Source organism: Oryctolagus cuniculus, chromosome X (assembly GCF_964237555.1).
Source record: "Oryctolagus cuniculus chromosome X, mOryCun1.1, whole genome shotgun sequence".
In the NCBI taxonomy this organism is placed as follows: domain Eukaryota; kingdom Metazoa; phylum Chordata; class Mammalia; order Lagomorpha; family Leporidae; genus Oryctolagus; species Oryctolagus cuniculus.
The window spans coordinates 10,076,898-10,092,340 of NC_091453.1; the positions used below are offsets into that span (position 1 = coordinate 10,076,898).

A 15,443-nucleotide genomic window follows, 5' to 3' on the forward strand; every position below is an offset into this window, starting at 1 on the left:
CAGTTACAGAGAGAGAGAGACAGAGAGAGAGAGAGAGAGAGAGATTCTCCATCCGCAGGTTCAGTTCCCAGAAGGCTGCAATGGCCGGAGCTCCACCAATCTGAAGGCCGGAGCCAGGAGCCAGGAGCTTCCTCCAGGTCTCCCATGCAGTGCAAGGGTCTAACAGCTTGAGCCATCTTGCACTGCTTTCTCAGGCCATAGCAGAGAGCTAGATCAGAAGTGGAGCAGCTGGGACTCGAACCAGCACCCATATGTGATGCCGGCACTGCAGGAGGCGGCTTTATCCACTATGCCACAGTGTCAACCCCTACAATTCTTTATAATGGTAAGGACACTTAACATGAAATTGATGTTCCTAACAGATTTTTTAAATTTATTTATTTGAGATGGGAAAGGAGAGAGGGATAGAGAGAGAGACAGAGAGAGAGAGAGAGTTAAGAGTGTTCCCATCTGCTGAATCACTCCCTGAATGCTTGCAATAGCCATGGATGGGTCAGGCTGAAGCTGGAGTGGGAATTCAATCCAAATCTCCGACAAAAGTGGTAAAGGCGCTATCATCTGAGCCATCACTTGATGCCTCTCAGGGTCTGCATTAGCAGGAAACTAGAGTTAGGAGTCAGAGCTGGGAACTGAATCTAGGCATATCAATGGGATGCAGGTATCTTAACTGCTAGGCTAAATGCCTGCCCGTTCTGAACAGATTTTTAAGTGTGTTATACAGTATTACTATCTATAGGTTCAAGGCTGTACAACAGGTCTCTAGAACTTATTCATCTTGTATAACTGAAACTTTATACCTGTTGATTAGCAACTCCCCATTTCTCCCACCCCTGGGCCCCTGGCAATTGCCTTACTCTCTGCTTCTATCAATCTATTTTAGCTACCTCATATAAGTAGAATTTTGCAAAATTTTCGTCCTGTGATTCGTTTCTTTAAAAGACATTTTAAAAATCACCTCACCTACTGTCAGCCAAATACGCCTGGTGTTTAGAGAGCTGAGGAATTCTGAGTGGAGGGCGAGAAAGCAGGGCATGTTTATTCAGGGCGCTGACTGCTGCTTCCCTTTCATTTTCCTGCTGAGCCAGCAAGGGCCTGAATAAAGCTATGAACAACTCCGTTTTAGAAGGTCTGCTCAGTTTGCATGTTGAGAACCAGCTTATGTTACCTTACGTATTTTCCTGCCCTTTAAATAACTCATTGTTGGCCTTTAACAGTCATTCTACAATCTTTGATGGTAACTTGTTGAGTTTTCTAAAAACTAGTGAAAAACTAAAATATGACACTTACTGAGACATACTCCTGTGTTTAATTAATTACAAGATGATTCCAAGAGCCCTCCGTGGCCCTGAAGACTGACACCTGCAAATGACCTCCACCTCTGATGCACAGAGCTGGGGCTGGCACTATTCTGAAAGGGTTTCGGATCAGCAACTAAGCTCAAAGAGTGAAAGCCCTAATGGGAACAGACCGATCAATCAACTACAAGAAGAACTTCTGATCCTCGGCAGACACAGAAACTGAAAAGATAACCCCTACTTGGGAGACAACATCCTCAAACTTGGGACAAAAATATTATTATCTACAAAAAAAAAAAAGAAAAAAAAGAACCCCTATAAGTCAACACGGAATAAATGACCCATGGAGAAAATGGTCAAAAGACATGAACAGGTATTTCAAGAAGAAACCAACAAACATGTGAAAAGATGCTCAACCACATTAGGAATGAGGGAAATGCAAATTAAAATCACGATGATAAGAAATTCTGGGAACATGCTGACACATCAGTTAGTGAGAAAACCACCTCAGACTGCTTGAGGCACATCAAAATAACTCAGAGGCAATGACTAGAAAAATGAGACAACCGGAACTTTAAAAAGGGTAAGAGGGGGCCAGCGTTGTGGTGCAGAGGGTTAAGCCATGGCTTGCAGCACCAGCATCCTATGTGTGCACCAGCTGGAGTCCCAGCTACTCTATTTGCAATCCAGCTCCCTGCTAACGCACCTGGGAAAGCAGTGGAAAATGGCCAAACTACCTGGGCCCTTGCCACCCACACAGAAGACCTGGATGAAGTTTCTGGCTCCTGGCTTCGACCTGGGGTAGCCCTGGCTGTTGCAGCCATCTGGCGAATGAACCAGCGGATGGAAGATCTGTTTCTCTGTGTGTCTGTCAGTCTGTCTGTCTCAGTCTTGTCTGTCTCTGTTTCACTCTCTCCCTCTCTCTGTTTCTCTCTCTCTCTAATTCTTTCAAATAAATAAATCTTCAAAAAAAATCCAGCATTTCTCCTGTTCTTTCCTGTGTAAACTATAAGTAAGAGATGAAGGGAAGGGGTTCCTTAGCAAAGCAGTCCAGCTAATAAATGAAGGTGAGATAACAGAAGAGTATCACCATTTCCCAAGCCCTGTGATTCAACAGACATAGCACTGAGCATCAACAGCTGTTAACACCAAGAAAGCAAAGCGAACACCAGACAGGTGCCTACACAGATCTACAGACTTGCCCAAAAGATGCAATGTGAATTGGGCTGAACGGCCTCTGGATCCAGCTGCTAAACATGTAAAACTGCACCATAAGTGTGCGATCAGCAAAACCTAAACTGGTACAAACTCTATAGGCCAAATATGCCAGGTTCTTTTAACATATTATAAGGGAATAAAAAGGCTGGTAGGGGAATCTGCAGACTAAGAGAATCTTAAAAGAAGAAATAACAAATAGTTATAAGGCATAGAAGTCAAAATAATGGGCAAGAATAAAGTCACAGGAATGAATACTTAGGTGATAAAGCTATAAAGAAAAACAAGGTTACTACAATAAAAGTCAGGACAGCAGTTATTCTGGCTTTGGTCTGGCCCAGCCCTGGCTGTCGCAGGATTTGGGGAGTGACCCAGTGCATAAAGACCTCTATGTACATGTGTCTATCTGTCTCTCTGGCCCCATTCCTTGCTCTCTGTTTTTCAAATAAATATTCTAAAAGGTTCATTTTTGTGCAAAAAATTTTGAAATCTACATAGTTTTTTATAATATGCATGATAAAATTAATATACCTTTCATTTAAATTCACTAATTAGCATTTTTAAATCCATTAATTCTCAAATAGTTGAGGAAAGTAAGTGTACATATAACAAATGGAACAACAGGTCTGCCCTTTTGAAATTTTTTAAAATTAAAATTATGGAATAAAGTAAAGCTATACAAACACACCCTTAGCGATGAAAAATGATTTAAAGACAGCAGACTGGAAAAAATAGAAAGCAATAATTTGGCATCATCTGGTAAAGCTGAAGATGTACAGACTCTATGAACCAGGAATCCATGGTTAGAAAACTCTCACAATCATGAAGCAGTATCAAAATGCTCACAGCTATGTGTGTATGGCAACATCCTGAAACCACCCAACTAGCTATCAACATGGGAAGTTCCCACAAGAAGTAGTCCACAGCAGTGAAATGAATAAACTGCCATCCATGGCCCATAAATGTAATATTAAGGGAACAAGTCTGGTTGAAAAATAACACATATCCAAGATTCTGTCTAGATAAACTCTCTATTTATATTCACATTTGGTGTGTTTATTTATATTATAAAGGAAAAAAAAACAGACAAATACAACTATAGTGTTTTAGAATGAATATATAATTAGACCAAAAGAAAAGTCTAAAGAAAAGCAAAGGAAAGAAAAACACACAATTCCAGATAGTGGATCCCTTGGGGAATGGACAGGCCAACGAAGGATGGGGAAGGCACTGCTAATTTCCTGTTTTAAAGGTAGATGGTGGCCAGCGCCGTGGCTCACTAGGCTAATCCTCTGCCTTGCGGCGCCGGCACACCGGGTTCTAGTCCTGGTCGGGGCTGGATTCTGTCCCGGTTGCCCCTCTTCCAGGCCAGTTCTCTGCTGTGGCCCGGGAGTGCAGTGGAGGATGGCCCAAGTGCGTGGGCCCTGTACCCCATGGGAGACCAGGAGAAGCACCTGGCTCCTGCCTTCAGATCAGAGTGGTGCGCCGGCCGCAGCGCGCCAGCTGCGGCGGCCATTGGAGGGTGAACCAACGGCAAAGGAAGACCTTTCTCTCTGTCTCTTTCTCACTGTCCACTCTGTCTGTCAAAAAAAAAAATTTAAAAAAAAAAAGGTAGATGGTTGATATGTGTGCAGCCATTATATTGCTGGACTGTAAACTGTATATGCATGCTATATATTCTTTTTTAAAAAATTACCTTCATTTTACTTGAAAGGCAGAAAGACAGACACAGGCATATATATATATATAGAGAGAGAGAGAGAGAGAGACAGACAGACAGACACACGGAGGGAGGGAGGGAGGGAGGGAGAACACTTTCATCTGCTGGTTCACTCCCCAATACCCATGATATCCAGGGTTAGGCCAGGTCAACACTAAGTACCCCAATCTCAATCTAGGTCTCATGTGGATGACAGGGACCCAAGTAATTGAGCACCATTTGCTGCCAGAAGGAAATGGAACTGGGACCTCAAACCAGGCACTTCAATGAGGGATGTGGGTGTCCCACGAGGGCCTTAACTGCTGTACTAAATGCCTTCCCTTATATATTCTTTTATCAAAAAACTAAGCCCTAGGGGGCTGTCACTGTAGCTTAGTCAGTAAAGCCATTGCCTGCATTGCCAGCATCCCATATGGGCCCCTGTTTGAGTCCCTGCTGCTCCACTTCTGTTTCAGCTCTCTGCTATGGGCTGGGAAAGCAGTAGAAGATGGCCCCAGTCCTTGGGCCCCTGCACCCATGTGGGAGACCTGGAAAAAGCTCCTGGCTCCTGGCTTTGGATCAGCACAGCTCCGGCCTTTGTGGCCAAGTGGGGCATGAACCAGCGGATGGAAGACCTCTTTCTCTTTCTCTCTCTCCCTCTCTCTCTCTCTCTCTGCCTCTCCTCACTCTGTGTAACTCTGACTTTCAAATAAAATAAATAAATCTTAAAAAAAAAACTAAGCCTTAGACCACATGATGATGACACTATTTCTAGACACACCTATCTTTGCTTCACAATTTTGACAGAGTTCATTTTAGCTGAAGCAGATAAATTCTTCTTGAGTAATGATGATGACAGGCTGAAAGACGACCTCATCCAAACTTTACTGGTAGAAGACTCAGTACAAACATCTATAATCAAGTTCTAAAAAGGAGAAGGCATGTGGCAGGACAGCAAAATGCCACAGACCTGTCTGGGTAATTCAGACTACTACAGCCTCACAGGAAGTAACAATTAAGAATTGAGTCATCATTCACACCTTTTAAAAATGTCAGGACCCTGCCTTTTTTTTTTTTAAAGAATAAGTTCAGGCAGAGTTAGAGAGAGAGAGAGAGAGTCAGAAAGAAAGGTCTTCCTTCCATTGGTTCACCCCCTATATGGTTGCCACGGCCGGCGCGCTGTGCCGATCCGAAGCCAGGAGCCAGGTGCTTCTCCTGGTCTCCCATGCAGGTGCAGGGCCCAAGCACTTGGGCCATCCTCCACTGCACTCCCTGGCCACAGCAGAGAGCTGGCCTGGAAGAGGGGCAACCGGGACAGAATCCAGCGCCCCGGCCGGGACTAGAACCCGGGGTGCCGGTGCTGCAAGGTGGAGGATTAGCCAAGTGAACCACGGCGCTGGCCAAGTTCAGGTATTCTTAAAAATTCATTTTCATTTTATTTGAAAGGCAGAGAGACAGAGACACAAACAGACACACACACACAAACACACACACATACATAGAGAGAGAGACACACAGAGAGAGAGAGAAAGTGGGAGCTCCCATCGACTGGTTCAAACTCCAAATGCCTGCAACAGCCAGGGCTCAGCTAGGTCAAAGCCAAGAGCCTGACATGCAACCTAGGTCTCTCACACAGGTGGCAGAGACCCAAATATATGAGCCACCACCTGCTGCCTCCCAGGGGGTGTGTTAGCAGGAAGCTGGAACGGGAAGTGGAGCTGGGACTTGAATCCAGGCACTCTGAGATGGGATGCAGGCATCTAAAGCAGCATTTTAATCACTGTGCTGAATGTCCACCCCAGGACCTGCTTTAAACACATCCACACATTTCTTTGTGTATAACCAACAGCAAGGACATCTGTTACGTTCTTAGAGTACAAACACCTAGGAATCAGATGATGCCTAATTGAAACTGGTAATTAAAGCCTGCTTTGGCCCGTGCCATGGCTCACTTGGCTAATTCTCCACCTGTGGCGCCGGCACCCCGGGTTCTAGTCCCAGTTGGGGCGCTGGGTACTAGTCCCGGTTGCTCCTCTTCCAGTCCAGCTCTCTGCTGTGGCCTGGGAGGGCAGTGGAGGATGGCCCAAGTGCTTGGGCCCCTGCACGTGCATGGGAGACCGGGAGGAAGTACCTGGCTCCTGGCTTCAGATCAGCACAGCGCGCCGGCCATAGCGGCCATTAGGGGAGTGAACCAATGGAAGGGAGACCTTTCTCTCTGTCTCTCTCAATTTCTATAACTCTCTCTCTCACTAACTCTGCCTGTTAAAAAAAAAAAAAAAAGCCTGCTTTGAAAACCATCCTCTAGGGGCCAGCACTATGGCACAGAGGGTTAATGTCCTGGCCTGAAGCACTGGCATTCCATATGGGTGCCAGTTCTAGTCCCAGCTGCTCCTCTTCCGATCCAGCTCTGCTATGGTCTGGGAAAGCAATAGAAGATGGCCCAAGTCCTTGGGCCCCTGCACCCATGTGGGAGACTGGAGGAAGCTCCTGGCTCCTGGCTTCAGATCAACGCAGCTCTGGCCATAGTGGCCATCTGGGGAGTGAACCAGTGGATGGAAGACCTTTCTCTCTTTCTCCTTCTCACTGTCAGTAACTCTAACTCTAAAATAAATAAAATAAAATGAAAGAAAGAAAGAAAGAAAACGAGCCTCTAAATAAGCTAAGAAACTAAAATCTCCATAAAGTGTCCCCCAATTCCCTTCAAAGAGACAGACTTCCTCATCCAAAAATCTTACATTTTTTCTTGTTACTATCTTCTGGCCCTTAGTAGTTTTGCCTTATATTTTGGTTGTGTGCTTTCCTTATCTCCTTTATTAGATTATATATTATTTTATAGTCTTTAAGAAAAGATATTCAGCTCTAGATCCCTAAAAAAGATTTCTGTTCCAAGTAGCTCAAATCTTCACTCTCATAAAAAACAAAATCCTGGCCGGCGCCGCAGCTCACTAGGCTAATCCTCCGCCTTGCAGCGCCGGCACACCGGGTTCTAGTCCCGGTCGGGGCACTGGATTCTGTCCCGGTTGCCCCTCTTCCAGGCCAGCTCTCTGCTGTGGCCAGGGAGTGCAGTGGAGGATGGCCCAAGTGCTTGGGCCCTGCACCCGCATGGGAGACCAGGAGAAGCACCTGGCTCCTGCCATCAGATCAGCGCGGTGCACTGGCCGCAGCGCGCCAGCCACGGTGGCCATTGGAGGGTGAACCAACGGCAAAGGAAGACCTTTCTCTCTGTCTCTCTTTCTCACTGTCCACTCTATCAAAAAAAAAAAAATCCTGAAATCTACAAACCCCAACAAGGCAGAAAGGTGAAGTGATAAAAACAAAACAAAACAAAAAAACAATAGTAATTCAAGATCAAATAATTCCTTAAGTCTCAGTGCTGTGGTACAGTGGGTTACCGCCCTGGCCTGAAGCGCCGGCATCCCATATGGGTGCTGGTTCTAGTCCCAGCTGCTCCACTTGCGATCCAGCTCTCTGCTATGACCTGAGATAGCAGTAGAAGATGGCCCAAGTCCTTGGGCCCCTGCACCCATCTGGGAGACCCAGAAGAAGCTCCTGGCTCCTGGCTTCGGATCGGCGCAGCTCCGGCCACTGCAGCCAACTGGGGAGTGAACCAGCGGATGGAAGACACCTCTCTCTCTCTTTTTGCCTCTCCTCTCTCTGTTTAACTCTAACTTTCAAATAAATAAATAAATCTTAAAAAAAATTCCTGAAATAAAATGGATGGGATTTTGAATTGACAGAGCCTTCTGCTACTTTTCATTTGAAGAAACTTTTAGTCAGAGCAGGTGTCTGGCACAGCAATTAAGCTGTTGCTTCAGACTACTGCATTCTATATCGGAGTGCCTGGGTTTGAATCCCAGCTCCATTCTTGATTTTTGCTTCTTGCTAAGGCACATCTTGCAAGGCAGCAGGTGATGGTGCAAGCAGCTGGGTCCCTGAAACCCACTTGGGAAATCCAGAATGAGTTTTGGGCTCCCAGCTTTGGCTTGGCCCAGTCCCAGTTATTGTAGGCATTTGGGGATTTGAACCAGCAGATGGGAACTCTCTTGTCTCTGTTGCTCTGCCTTTCAAATAAAAAATGAAAACAAATTTTAAAAACTTGTAGTAAATATTTAATGCAGTCAATATTAATTTTATTAACTTCTACTGAGGACAGACAGATCAGAAAAATCATGCTTGCAGAGTAAACGAATGGAAGGACACTCTGCATTGTCAATGACTCTGAAGAGGGCAAAGGTATGAAAGAGCAGCGGAAGAAACGCAAACCAACCGTGAGTTAATGGAAATCTTTGCCAGTCCACTCCCCAAAGACCTGCATGTCAATTCAAACGGGTTTAATACCTCATCTTTCCCATCCCACAAAATGCTGGCCTGGTTAACTCACGTTCCAATCACAGTCCCTTTGCTCCTGCTCTGGGCTGAACTCTCAAAGTGGCCAGAGAAAGGTGCTCCCTGGGCCCCTCACTGTACCTTGAGTATGCACATGTGTCTACATAGACACCACAATAACCCCACAGGGGCACCTGGGGGACCGCCTCTGGCTCTGGTGTGCCTGTCTGTGGTCATAACTGCAGGAAGCATTTGGCAGCCAGGGCTGATTTCATTTCACTTTCCACGTTTCCATCTAGGGCTGTGTATAGTTTTTCTGACATTTTATTTCCTTTCCCATATAAAATTCAGTGTGGACTTAACTAAGTTTTTAAACAGGAAAGAAAGCTTCCAAAGAAAATGTCAGAGAAATGAAAATAAAGCTGTTAGTGTTTATTCTTTAAAGGGGCTTGCCAAGGGACACTTGATACCGATACAGAAATTCAACTTCAGAGCTGGCTTCAACAGGCTCCCAAGGGACTCATTCCTCTAGATAGCATGAGTCCAAAAATCAGTCTTAAGATTTCACTGGAAGATTAATTTTGTAAACAATGAGGAGGGCTTATAATTTATTCTATAACGTTACCTTCAAATTCTAGTACAAAATTCTGGATTGCAATTTTGAGATCACTATTAATATATTTTTTTAAAGATCTATTATATTTATTTGAAAGAGCAAGAGAAAGGGAGGTTGGTCTTCCACCCACTGGTTCACTCCCCAAATGGCTGCAATGGCCGAAGCTGAGCCAATCCGAAGTAAGGAGTCAGGAGCTTCTTCTGGGTCTCCCACATGGGTACAGAGGCCCAAAGACTTGGGCCATCTTCTGCTGCTTTCCCAGCCACATTAGCAGGAAGCTGGAGTGGAGCAGCTGGGACTTAAACCAGCACCCATGTGGGATGCCAGTGCTTCAGGCCAGAGCTTTAACCTGCTATGCCACAGCACCAGCCCCTCACTACAAATATTTTAAAGCATATTTTTAGGGGCAGCCATTTGGTTAAGAGTCCAATTACAACAGGCACATCCCCTGCTGAAATGCCTGAGTTCAAGTCCAGCCTCCACTCCTGATTCCAGCTTTCTGCTAATGTGTACCCTGGAAGGCAGTGGTAATGGCTCAAGTAGTTGGGCTTCTGCCACTCATGTGGGAGAACTGGACTGAGTTCTCAGCTCCTGGCTGTTGTGGGCATTTAGGGCATCAAAGAGCAGGTGGAAGATATCGCCTACCCTCTCAGCCTTTCCAATAAACAAAATTTTTTTTAAAAAAGAGAAAAAGTAAAGCAAACAGGGTTATGCAATATTTTACAAAACCCTACAGAAATCCCATATTTAAAGTGAAAGAAGATAATGAAAATGATTTTTCTTACCTTTTGAAAGTTCTCCTTCCACAAATCTTCTACAACGATATATCCTCGTAAACCCCAGTCATACAATTTCTCCCCACTGACCTTGAAACAGAACAGAAAAGATCTGTTGTTAGTCCACACATGACTTTGTATGGATAGATGATTTTGTTTCCTTTTTTCATTTCCAAAAGAACTGTTATTTGAGAATGTGAGTATTACAAGAAGTCTCAGGAAATATACATTAAAACTGTAGAATATAACCTACTAAAATATACTAAGAAAGACAAAGAAGAAAAACTATTCTAGCTGGGTACAGTTATCTTTTTTTATATAAAAGATTTATTTTATTTCAGAGACAGAGTTACAGAGAGGGGAGGAAGAGGGAGAGGAAGAAGGGGGGGGGGGCAAGAGCCAGAGAGAGTGTTTCCATTCACTGGTTCATTTTCCAAATGGCCACAATGGCAGAGGGCTGGGCCACACCAAAACCATGAACTTGACCCAGGTCTCCCACGTGGGTACAGGGACCCCAGCACTTGGGCCATCTTCCACTGCTTATCCAGGCACATTAGCACAGAGGCAGATTGGAAATGGAGCAGCTGGGACTCAAACCAATGCACACATGGGATGACGGCGCCGCAGGTAACAGCTTAACCCACTGCACCATATGGGTGGCTAGATTGAGTCCTGGCTGCTCCACTTCTGATCCATCTCCCTGATAATGTGCTTGGGAAAACAGCAGAGGATGGCCCAAGTGCTTGGGACCCTGCACCCACGTAAGAGACCCAAATAGAGCTTCAGGCTCCTGGCTTCAGCCTGGCCCAGCCCCAGCAGTTGGGAGCACTAGGTTGTGAACCAGCGAACCAAAGACCTCTGTTTCTCTCTGTAACTCTGCCTTTCAAATAAATAAATCTTTAAAAAAAAAACTGATCTTTGTATAGCATTGTAGTTGATACAGCACTTTCACCGGAATGATCTCTAGCCTGTGTAACGCTGTGTGGTAGAGACGAAACCGCAAGGAAACACTCGGAGGCCAAGTCTTAGGTTGTAGCACTAGTAAACTCAGGAGTCTTTGCAACATGCTAATTTCTGACAAGTCATATTCTTCCAGTTGCTCCTACTGTTCTTAAAATAAACAATAGGCTATGATGCTCAGACTCACTGGTAGACATGCTGAACATTTAGCACATATGAGGGTACTGCAAAAAGTTCATGGAAATCTGAATTAAAAGATATATTTGCTTGGATACAAAAAGTTTTTGAAATCTAAGCACATAGTGTTTTCATAATGCACATTTTAAAAAAGATTTATTTATTTATGTATTTGAAAGTCAGAGTTACGGAGAAGGAAAACCGGAGGCAGAGAGAGACAGAGATCTTCCATCTGCTGGTTCACTTCCTAAATGACCACAAGAGCCAGGGCTGGATCAGGCAGAAGCAAGAAGCTTCATCCAGGACTCCCACATGGGTGGAGAGGTCCAAGCACTTGGGCCATCCTCCACCACTTTCCCAGGCACATTAGTAGGGAGCTGGATCAGAAGTGGAACACCCAGGACTTGAACCTTCTATGCCACAGTGCCAGCCCCCCATAATACACATTTTTCATGAGTTTTTTGAAGACCCGTTCTATATGGTACTGTTCCAAGTATTTTACGTCTCTCAGAGGAAAAGTACCATTCTCCATAAATCTAAGGATTTTCTTTTAGAACTTTTAGCTAAAGCGACTGAACAGAAAACAAAACATAAGCAATTAAGTGGCATATAATAGATCAGGATATTCACAAAAGGAAATCTAAACAATACTGAAACAGTATCAGAAAATTTCTTTTAGTTAATGATTTTTTTTCATTTTTTGGTTTTATTTTGGTAAAAGTGGTTGGTTTCATTGTGTTAAAATACATATAAAAGAAATTTTACCATTTTAACCATTTTTAGGTATACAATTCAGTGGCATTACGTATATTCACAGTGTTGTACAATCTTCATTACTATCTGTATCCAGAACTTTTCTGTAATGTCAAATACATCACTGATGTTTTACCAGCTCACTTCAAAAAGTTCATGGAGGGGCTGGCTTTGTGGCACAGCGAGTTAAGCCGCCATTATCCTAACTGCTCCACTTCCGATCCAGCTCCCTGCTAACGTGCCAGGAAAAGCAGCAGATGATGACCCAAGTGCTTGGGCCCCTGCCACCACTGTGGGAGACCTGGATGGAGTGCTGGGGTCCTAGCTTTGACCTGGTTAGCCCAGCCATTGCAGGCACTTGGGGAGTGAGCCAACAGATAAAGATCTCTCTCTCCCTCTGTTTCTCTCTCCCTCTTTCTGTAATTCTGCCTTTCAATTAATTAAATCTTTATAATAAAAAAAGTTCATGGAACATGTATATCATGATAAAAGTATGCATGGATCTCAAAATTTTTCTACAACAAAATAAACGTTATCTTTCAATTCCATTTTCTATGAACTTTTTGAAGTAGCCTCCTATATGTAGTGAAAATAGTTAATTGTTTAGTTCTGGCTTATCTGATGTACAAACAACGAATTCTTTCCCACTGAATTTAAAAATAAGTAAGAATGCAACACAAATTTACTATCTAGGTTGTGAATACAAGAGATGTTCCCCAAGACCGGCATTGTGGTACAGTAGGCCAAGCTGTCACCAATAAGGTCAGCATCCCATATGTGAGCACGGGTTTAAGTGCTGGCTGTCCACTTCTGATTTAGCTCCCCTCTACTGATTTAGCCTGGGAAACCAACAGAGGATGGCACAGGTGCTTGGGTCCTTGCCACCCATGTGGGAGACCCAAATGGAGTTCTTCGTTCCTGGTTTCAGTCTTCCGGCTGTTGCAACCATCTGGTAAGTAAATCAGCAGATAGATCTCTTTTTCTCCTCCTCTGTGTCACTCTGTCTCTCTCTCTCTCTCTCTCTTTTTTTTTTTTTTTTTTTTTTTTTGACAGGCAGAGTTAGACAGTGAAAGAGAGAGAGAGAAAGGTCTTCCTTCCATTGGTTCACCCCCCAAATGGCCGCTATGGCCGGCACTGCGCCAATCCGAAGCCAGGAGCCAGGTGCTTCCCCCTGGTCTCCCATGCGGGTGCAGGGCCCAAGCACTTGGGCCATCCTCCACTGCCTTCCCAGGCCACAGCAGAGAGCTGGTCTGGAAGAGGAGCAACCGGGACAGAATCCGGCGCCCCGACCGGGACTAGAACCCAGGGTGCCGGTGCTGCAGGCGGAGGATTAGCCTAGTGAGCTGCGGTGCCGGCTGTCACTCTGCCTTTCAAATAAATAAAGTAAATCTTTTTAAAAAAAGAGATGTTTTGCAATATATGCTGCAGCAGTTAACACAAAAAGACCTCCACACAGAGGGCAGTCACATCTGCTTTTCTTTTTTTTTTTTTTTAAAGATTTATTTGAAAAGCAGAGTTATAGAGAGAGGGAGACACACACACACAGAGAGAGAGAGAGAGAGAGAGAGAGAGAGATTTCATCTGCTGGTTCACTCCCCAGATAGCTACAACAGCCAGGACTGGGCCAGGAACCAGGAGCTACATCTGGGTCTTGCACACAGGTGGGAGGAGCCCAAACACTTGGACCATCTTCTGGTGCTTTTCAGAGGCCATTAGCAGGGAGCTGCATCAGAAGTGGAACCGCAGGGACATGAACTAGCACCCATATGGGATGCTGGCATCACAGGAGGCAGCTGCACCTGCTATGCCACAACGCCAGTCCCCAAATCTGCTTTTCAATCAACAGCCTAGCCCCACACTTCCCACCCCAGCCGTATACAAAAGCAAAACAGACTGACAGATGTTTAATTATTTTATTATCTAGGGCAAGCCGAGTTACTGACAAGAGTCAGGACTGGAGCAGGGATGGGAACATTAATTATCTGCCTCCAGGTTTGTTATAAACAATGCCAAAGCCATGCTGGAAAGATCTTTTCCTTCTTTTTAAGTTTTTTTAACTTTCAAATCTATCAATTTTTAACATTTTGCCACATTCACTTCATATGTAAACATTATCTACATACACATATATATTTTTTCTTGAAAACAGATATTAATATTGCAAAGTAAGGAATTCACGATAATGATCACAGAGTGGGAAAGAAGGGTACATTGTCATGTACATGATTCAGTGAAGCAATACTTATAACTATACAGCAAATGATATGACAGCCATATAATTTTTATACTCTATATTAACTTTTTTTTAAACTAGATTGTCTTGTACTGTCTTTTTTTAAAGATTTTATTCATTTATTTGAAAGGCAGTTACAAAGAAAGGGAGGGACAGAGAGAAAGGTCTTCCATCCGCTGGTTCACTCCTCAGATGGTCACAATGGCCCAGAGCTGGGCTGATCCAAAGCCAGGAGCCAGGGGCTTCTTCCAGATCTCCCACATTGGTACAGGGTCCCAAGGACTTGGGTCATCTTCCACTACTTTCCCAGGCCATAGCAGGGAGCTGGATCAGAAGTGGAGCAGCTAGGACATGAATTGGCACCCACGTGGGATACTGGTGCCACAGTGGAGTCTTAGCCTACTATGCCAGAGCACTGGCCCTTATATTAACTTCTACAAATAAGAAAAAATGTGTGATATTTGTCTTTCGGGGTCCGGCTTATTTCACCAAGCATAATAATCTCAAGTTCCATTCATTTTGTTGATGTTGGAAAGATCTGAGCAGCAACTGCCACCAAAGCGATCAGTCTCTCACAGCTGGGGCCGCTGGATTCCCATCTACAACTCTAGCCCAATCCAGGAACCTGGACTCAGTTCTGCCACAAGAAATCCAGGGAACTCAGTATGTAGTTGCTGTAGCTCAGGTCCTCAGAGCCCAATTCTGGTGAGTACAGGGTCATCCCCTCCAGTGACGGAGTCTCCCTGTGAGGTGTCAAATCTGGCAACCTGGTCCATAGCTCCATAGGCCACCCACCCAGGACCTCAAAACCTAGAGCCTGCTTTGCTCTTGTCAGTCTTCCAACACAGGCTGCTGGCCCCAACCCTCCCCAGCCTCTGTGTCTGACTCAGCTGGCCTGAGAAGCTGCATCTCTAACAAGCTCCAGGGGATGCTGATAGTGCTGTTCAGGAGACCATGCTTTGAGAACTGCTGCTTCGGTTGTACTCAAGTGGCCTGCCACTGTCATCTGCCTCCTTGTCAGGACATCAGCAAGTTGAGGCCTGAAGGGTAAGGAAGGCGCGGAAAATTGAGAGTCCAAAGAAAGGTGCTCCCAGCAGAGGGGAGTACATGTCCCCAAGTCCCTAGCATGGAAAGCAAGGGCACCGCCAGTACCAGGGAGAAGGCTTGGAGGCCAGAACACAGTCTAGCTGTGAGCCCGGAGAACAGGCTATGATCAGATACGCTCACGCTGAGAATGACCCAGCTGAGAGCCAGCAAAGGTCAGCTTGGGAATTTCAGTTAAGACTTCTAAGTACGCAAAAAAGTATCATAAATTTTCTTTGATATTCAAATCAATGCACATTCTCCAAATACTGGTATTATTGGAAGAAGGGCCAGAACTGAGGTACATAGT

The 15,443-nt window shown here is 44.9% G+C and overlaps 1 protein-coding gene across 26 annotated transcripts in view; it reads right to left on the reverse strand.

The window, feature by feature from the left end:
• APOO (apolipoprotein O) overlaps positions 1 to 15,443 on the reverse strand; it is a 94,123-nt gene that overhangs the window by 29,591 nt on the left and 49,089 nt on the right. For 21 of the 26 annotated variants that reach the window (XR_011385647.1, XR_007912140.2, XR_011385635.1 and 18 more), the window contains one exon: positions 9,937 to 10,017. Coding sequence is in view for 12 of the 26 variants with exons in the window: in XM_051827635.2 (XP_051683595.1) it covers positions 9,937 to 10,017 (81 nt within the window). In the remaining 14 variants the exon portion in view is untranslated. The remainder of the gene's footprint in view (positions 1 to 9,936; positions 10,018 to 15,443) is intronic. The other 5 variants (XR_011385644.1, XR_011385645.1, XR_011385646.1 and 2 more) reach the window with 1 other exon arrangement.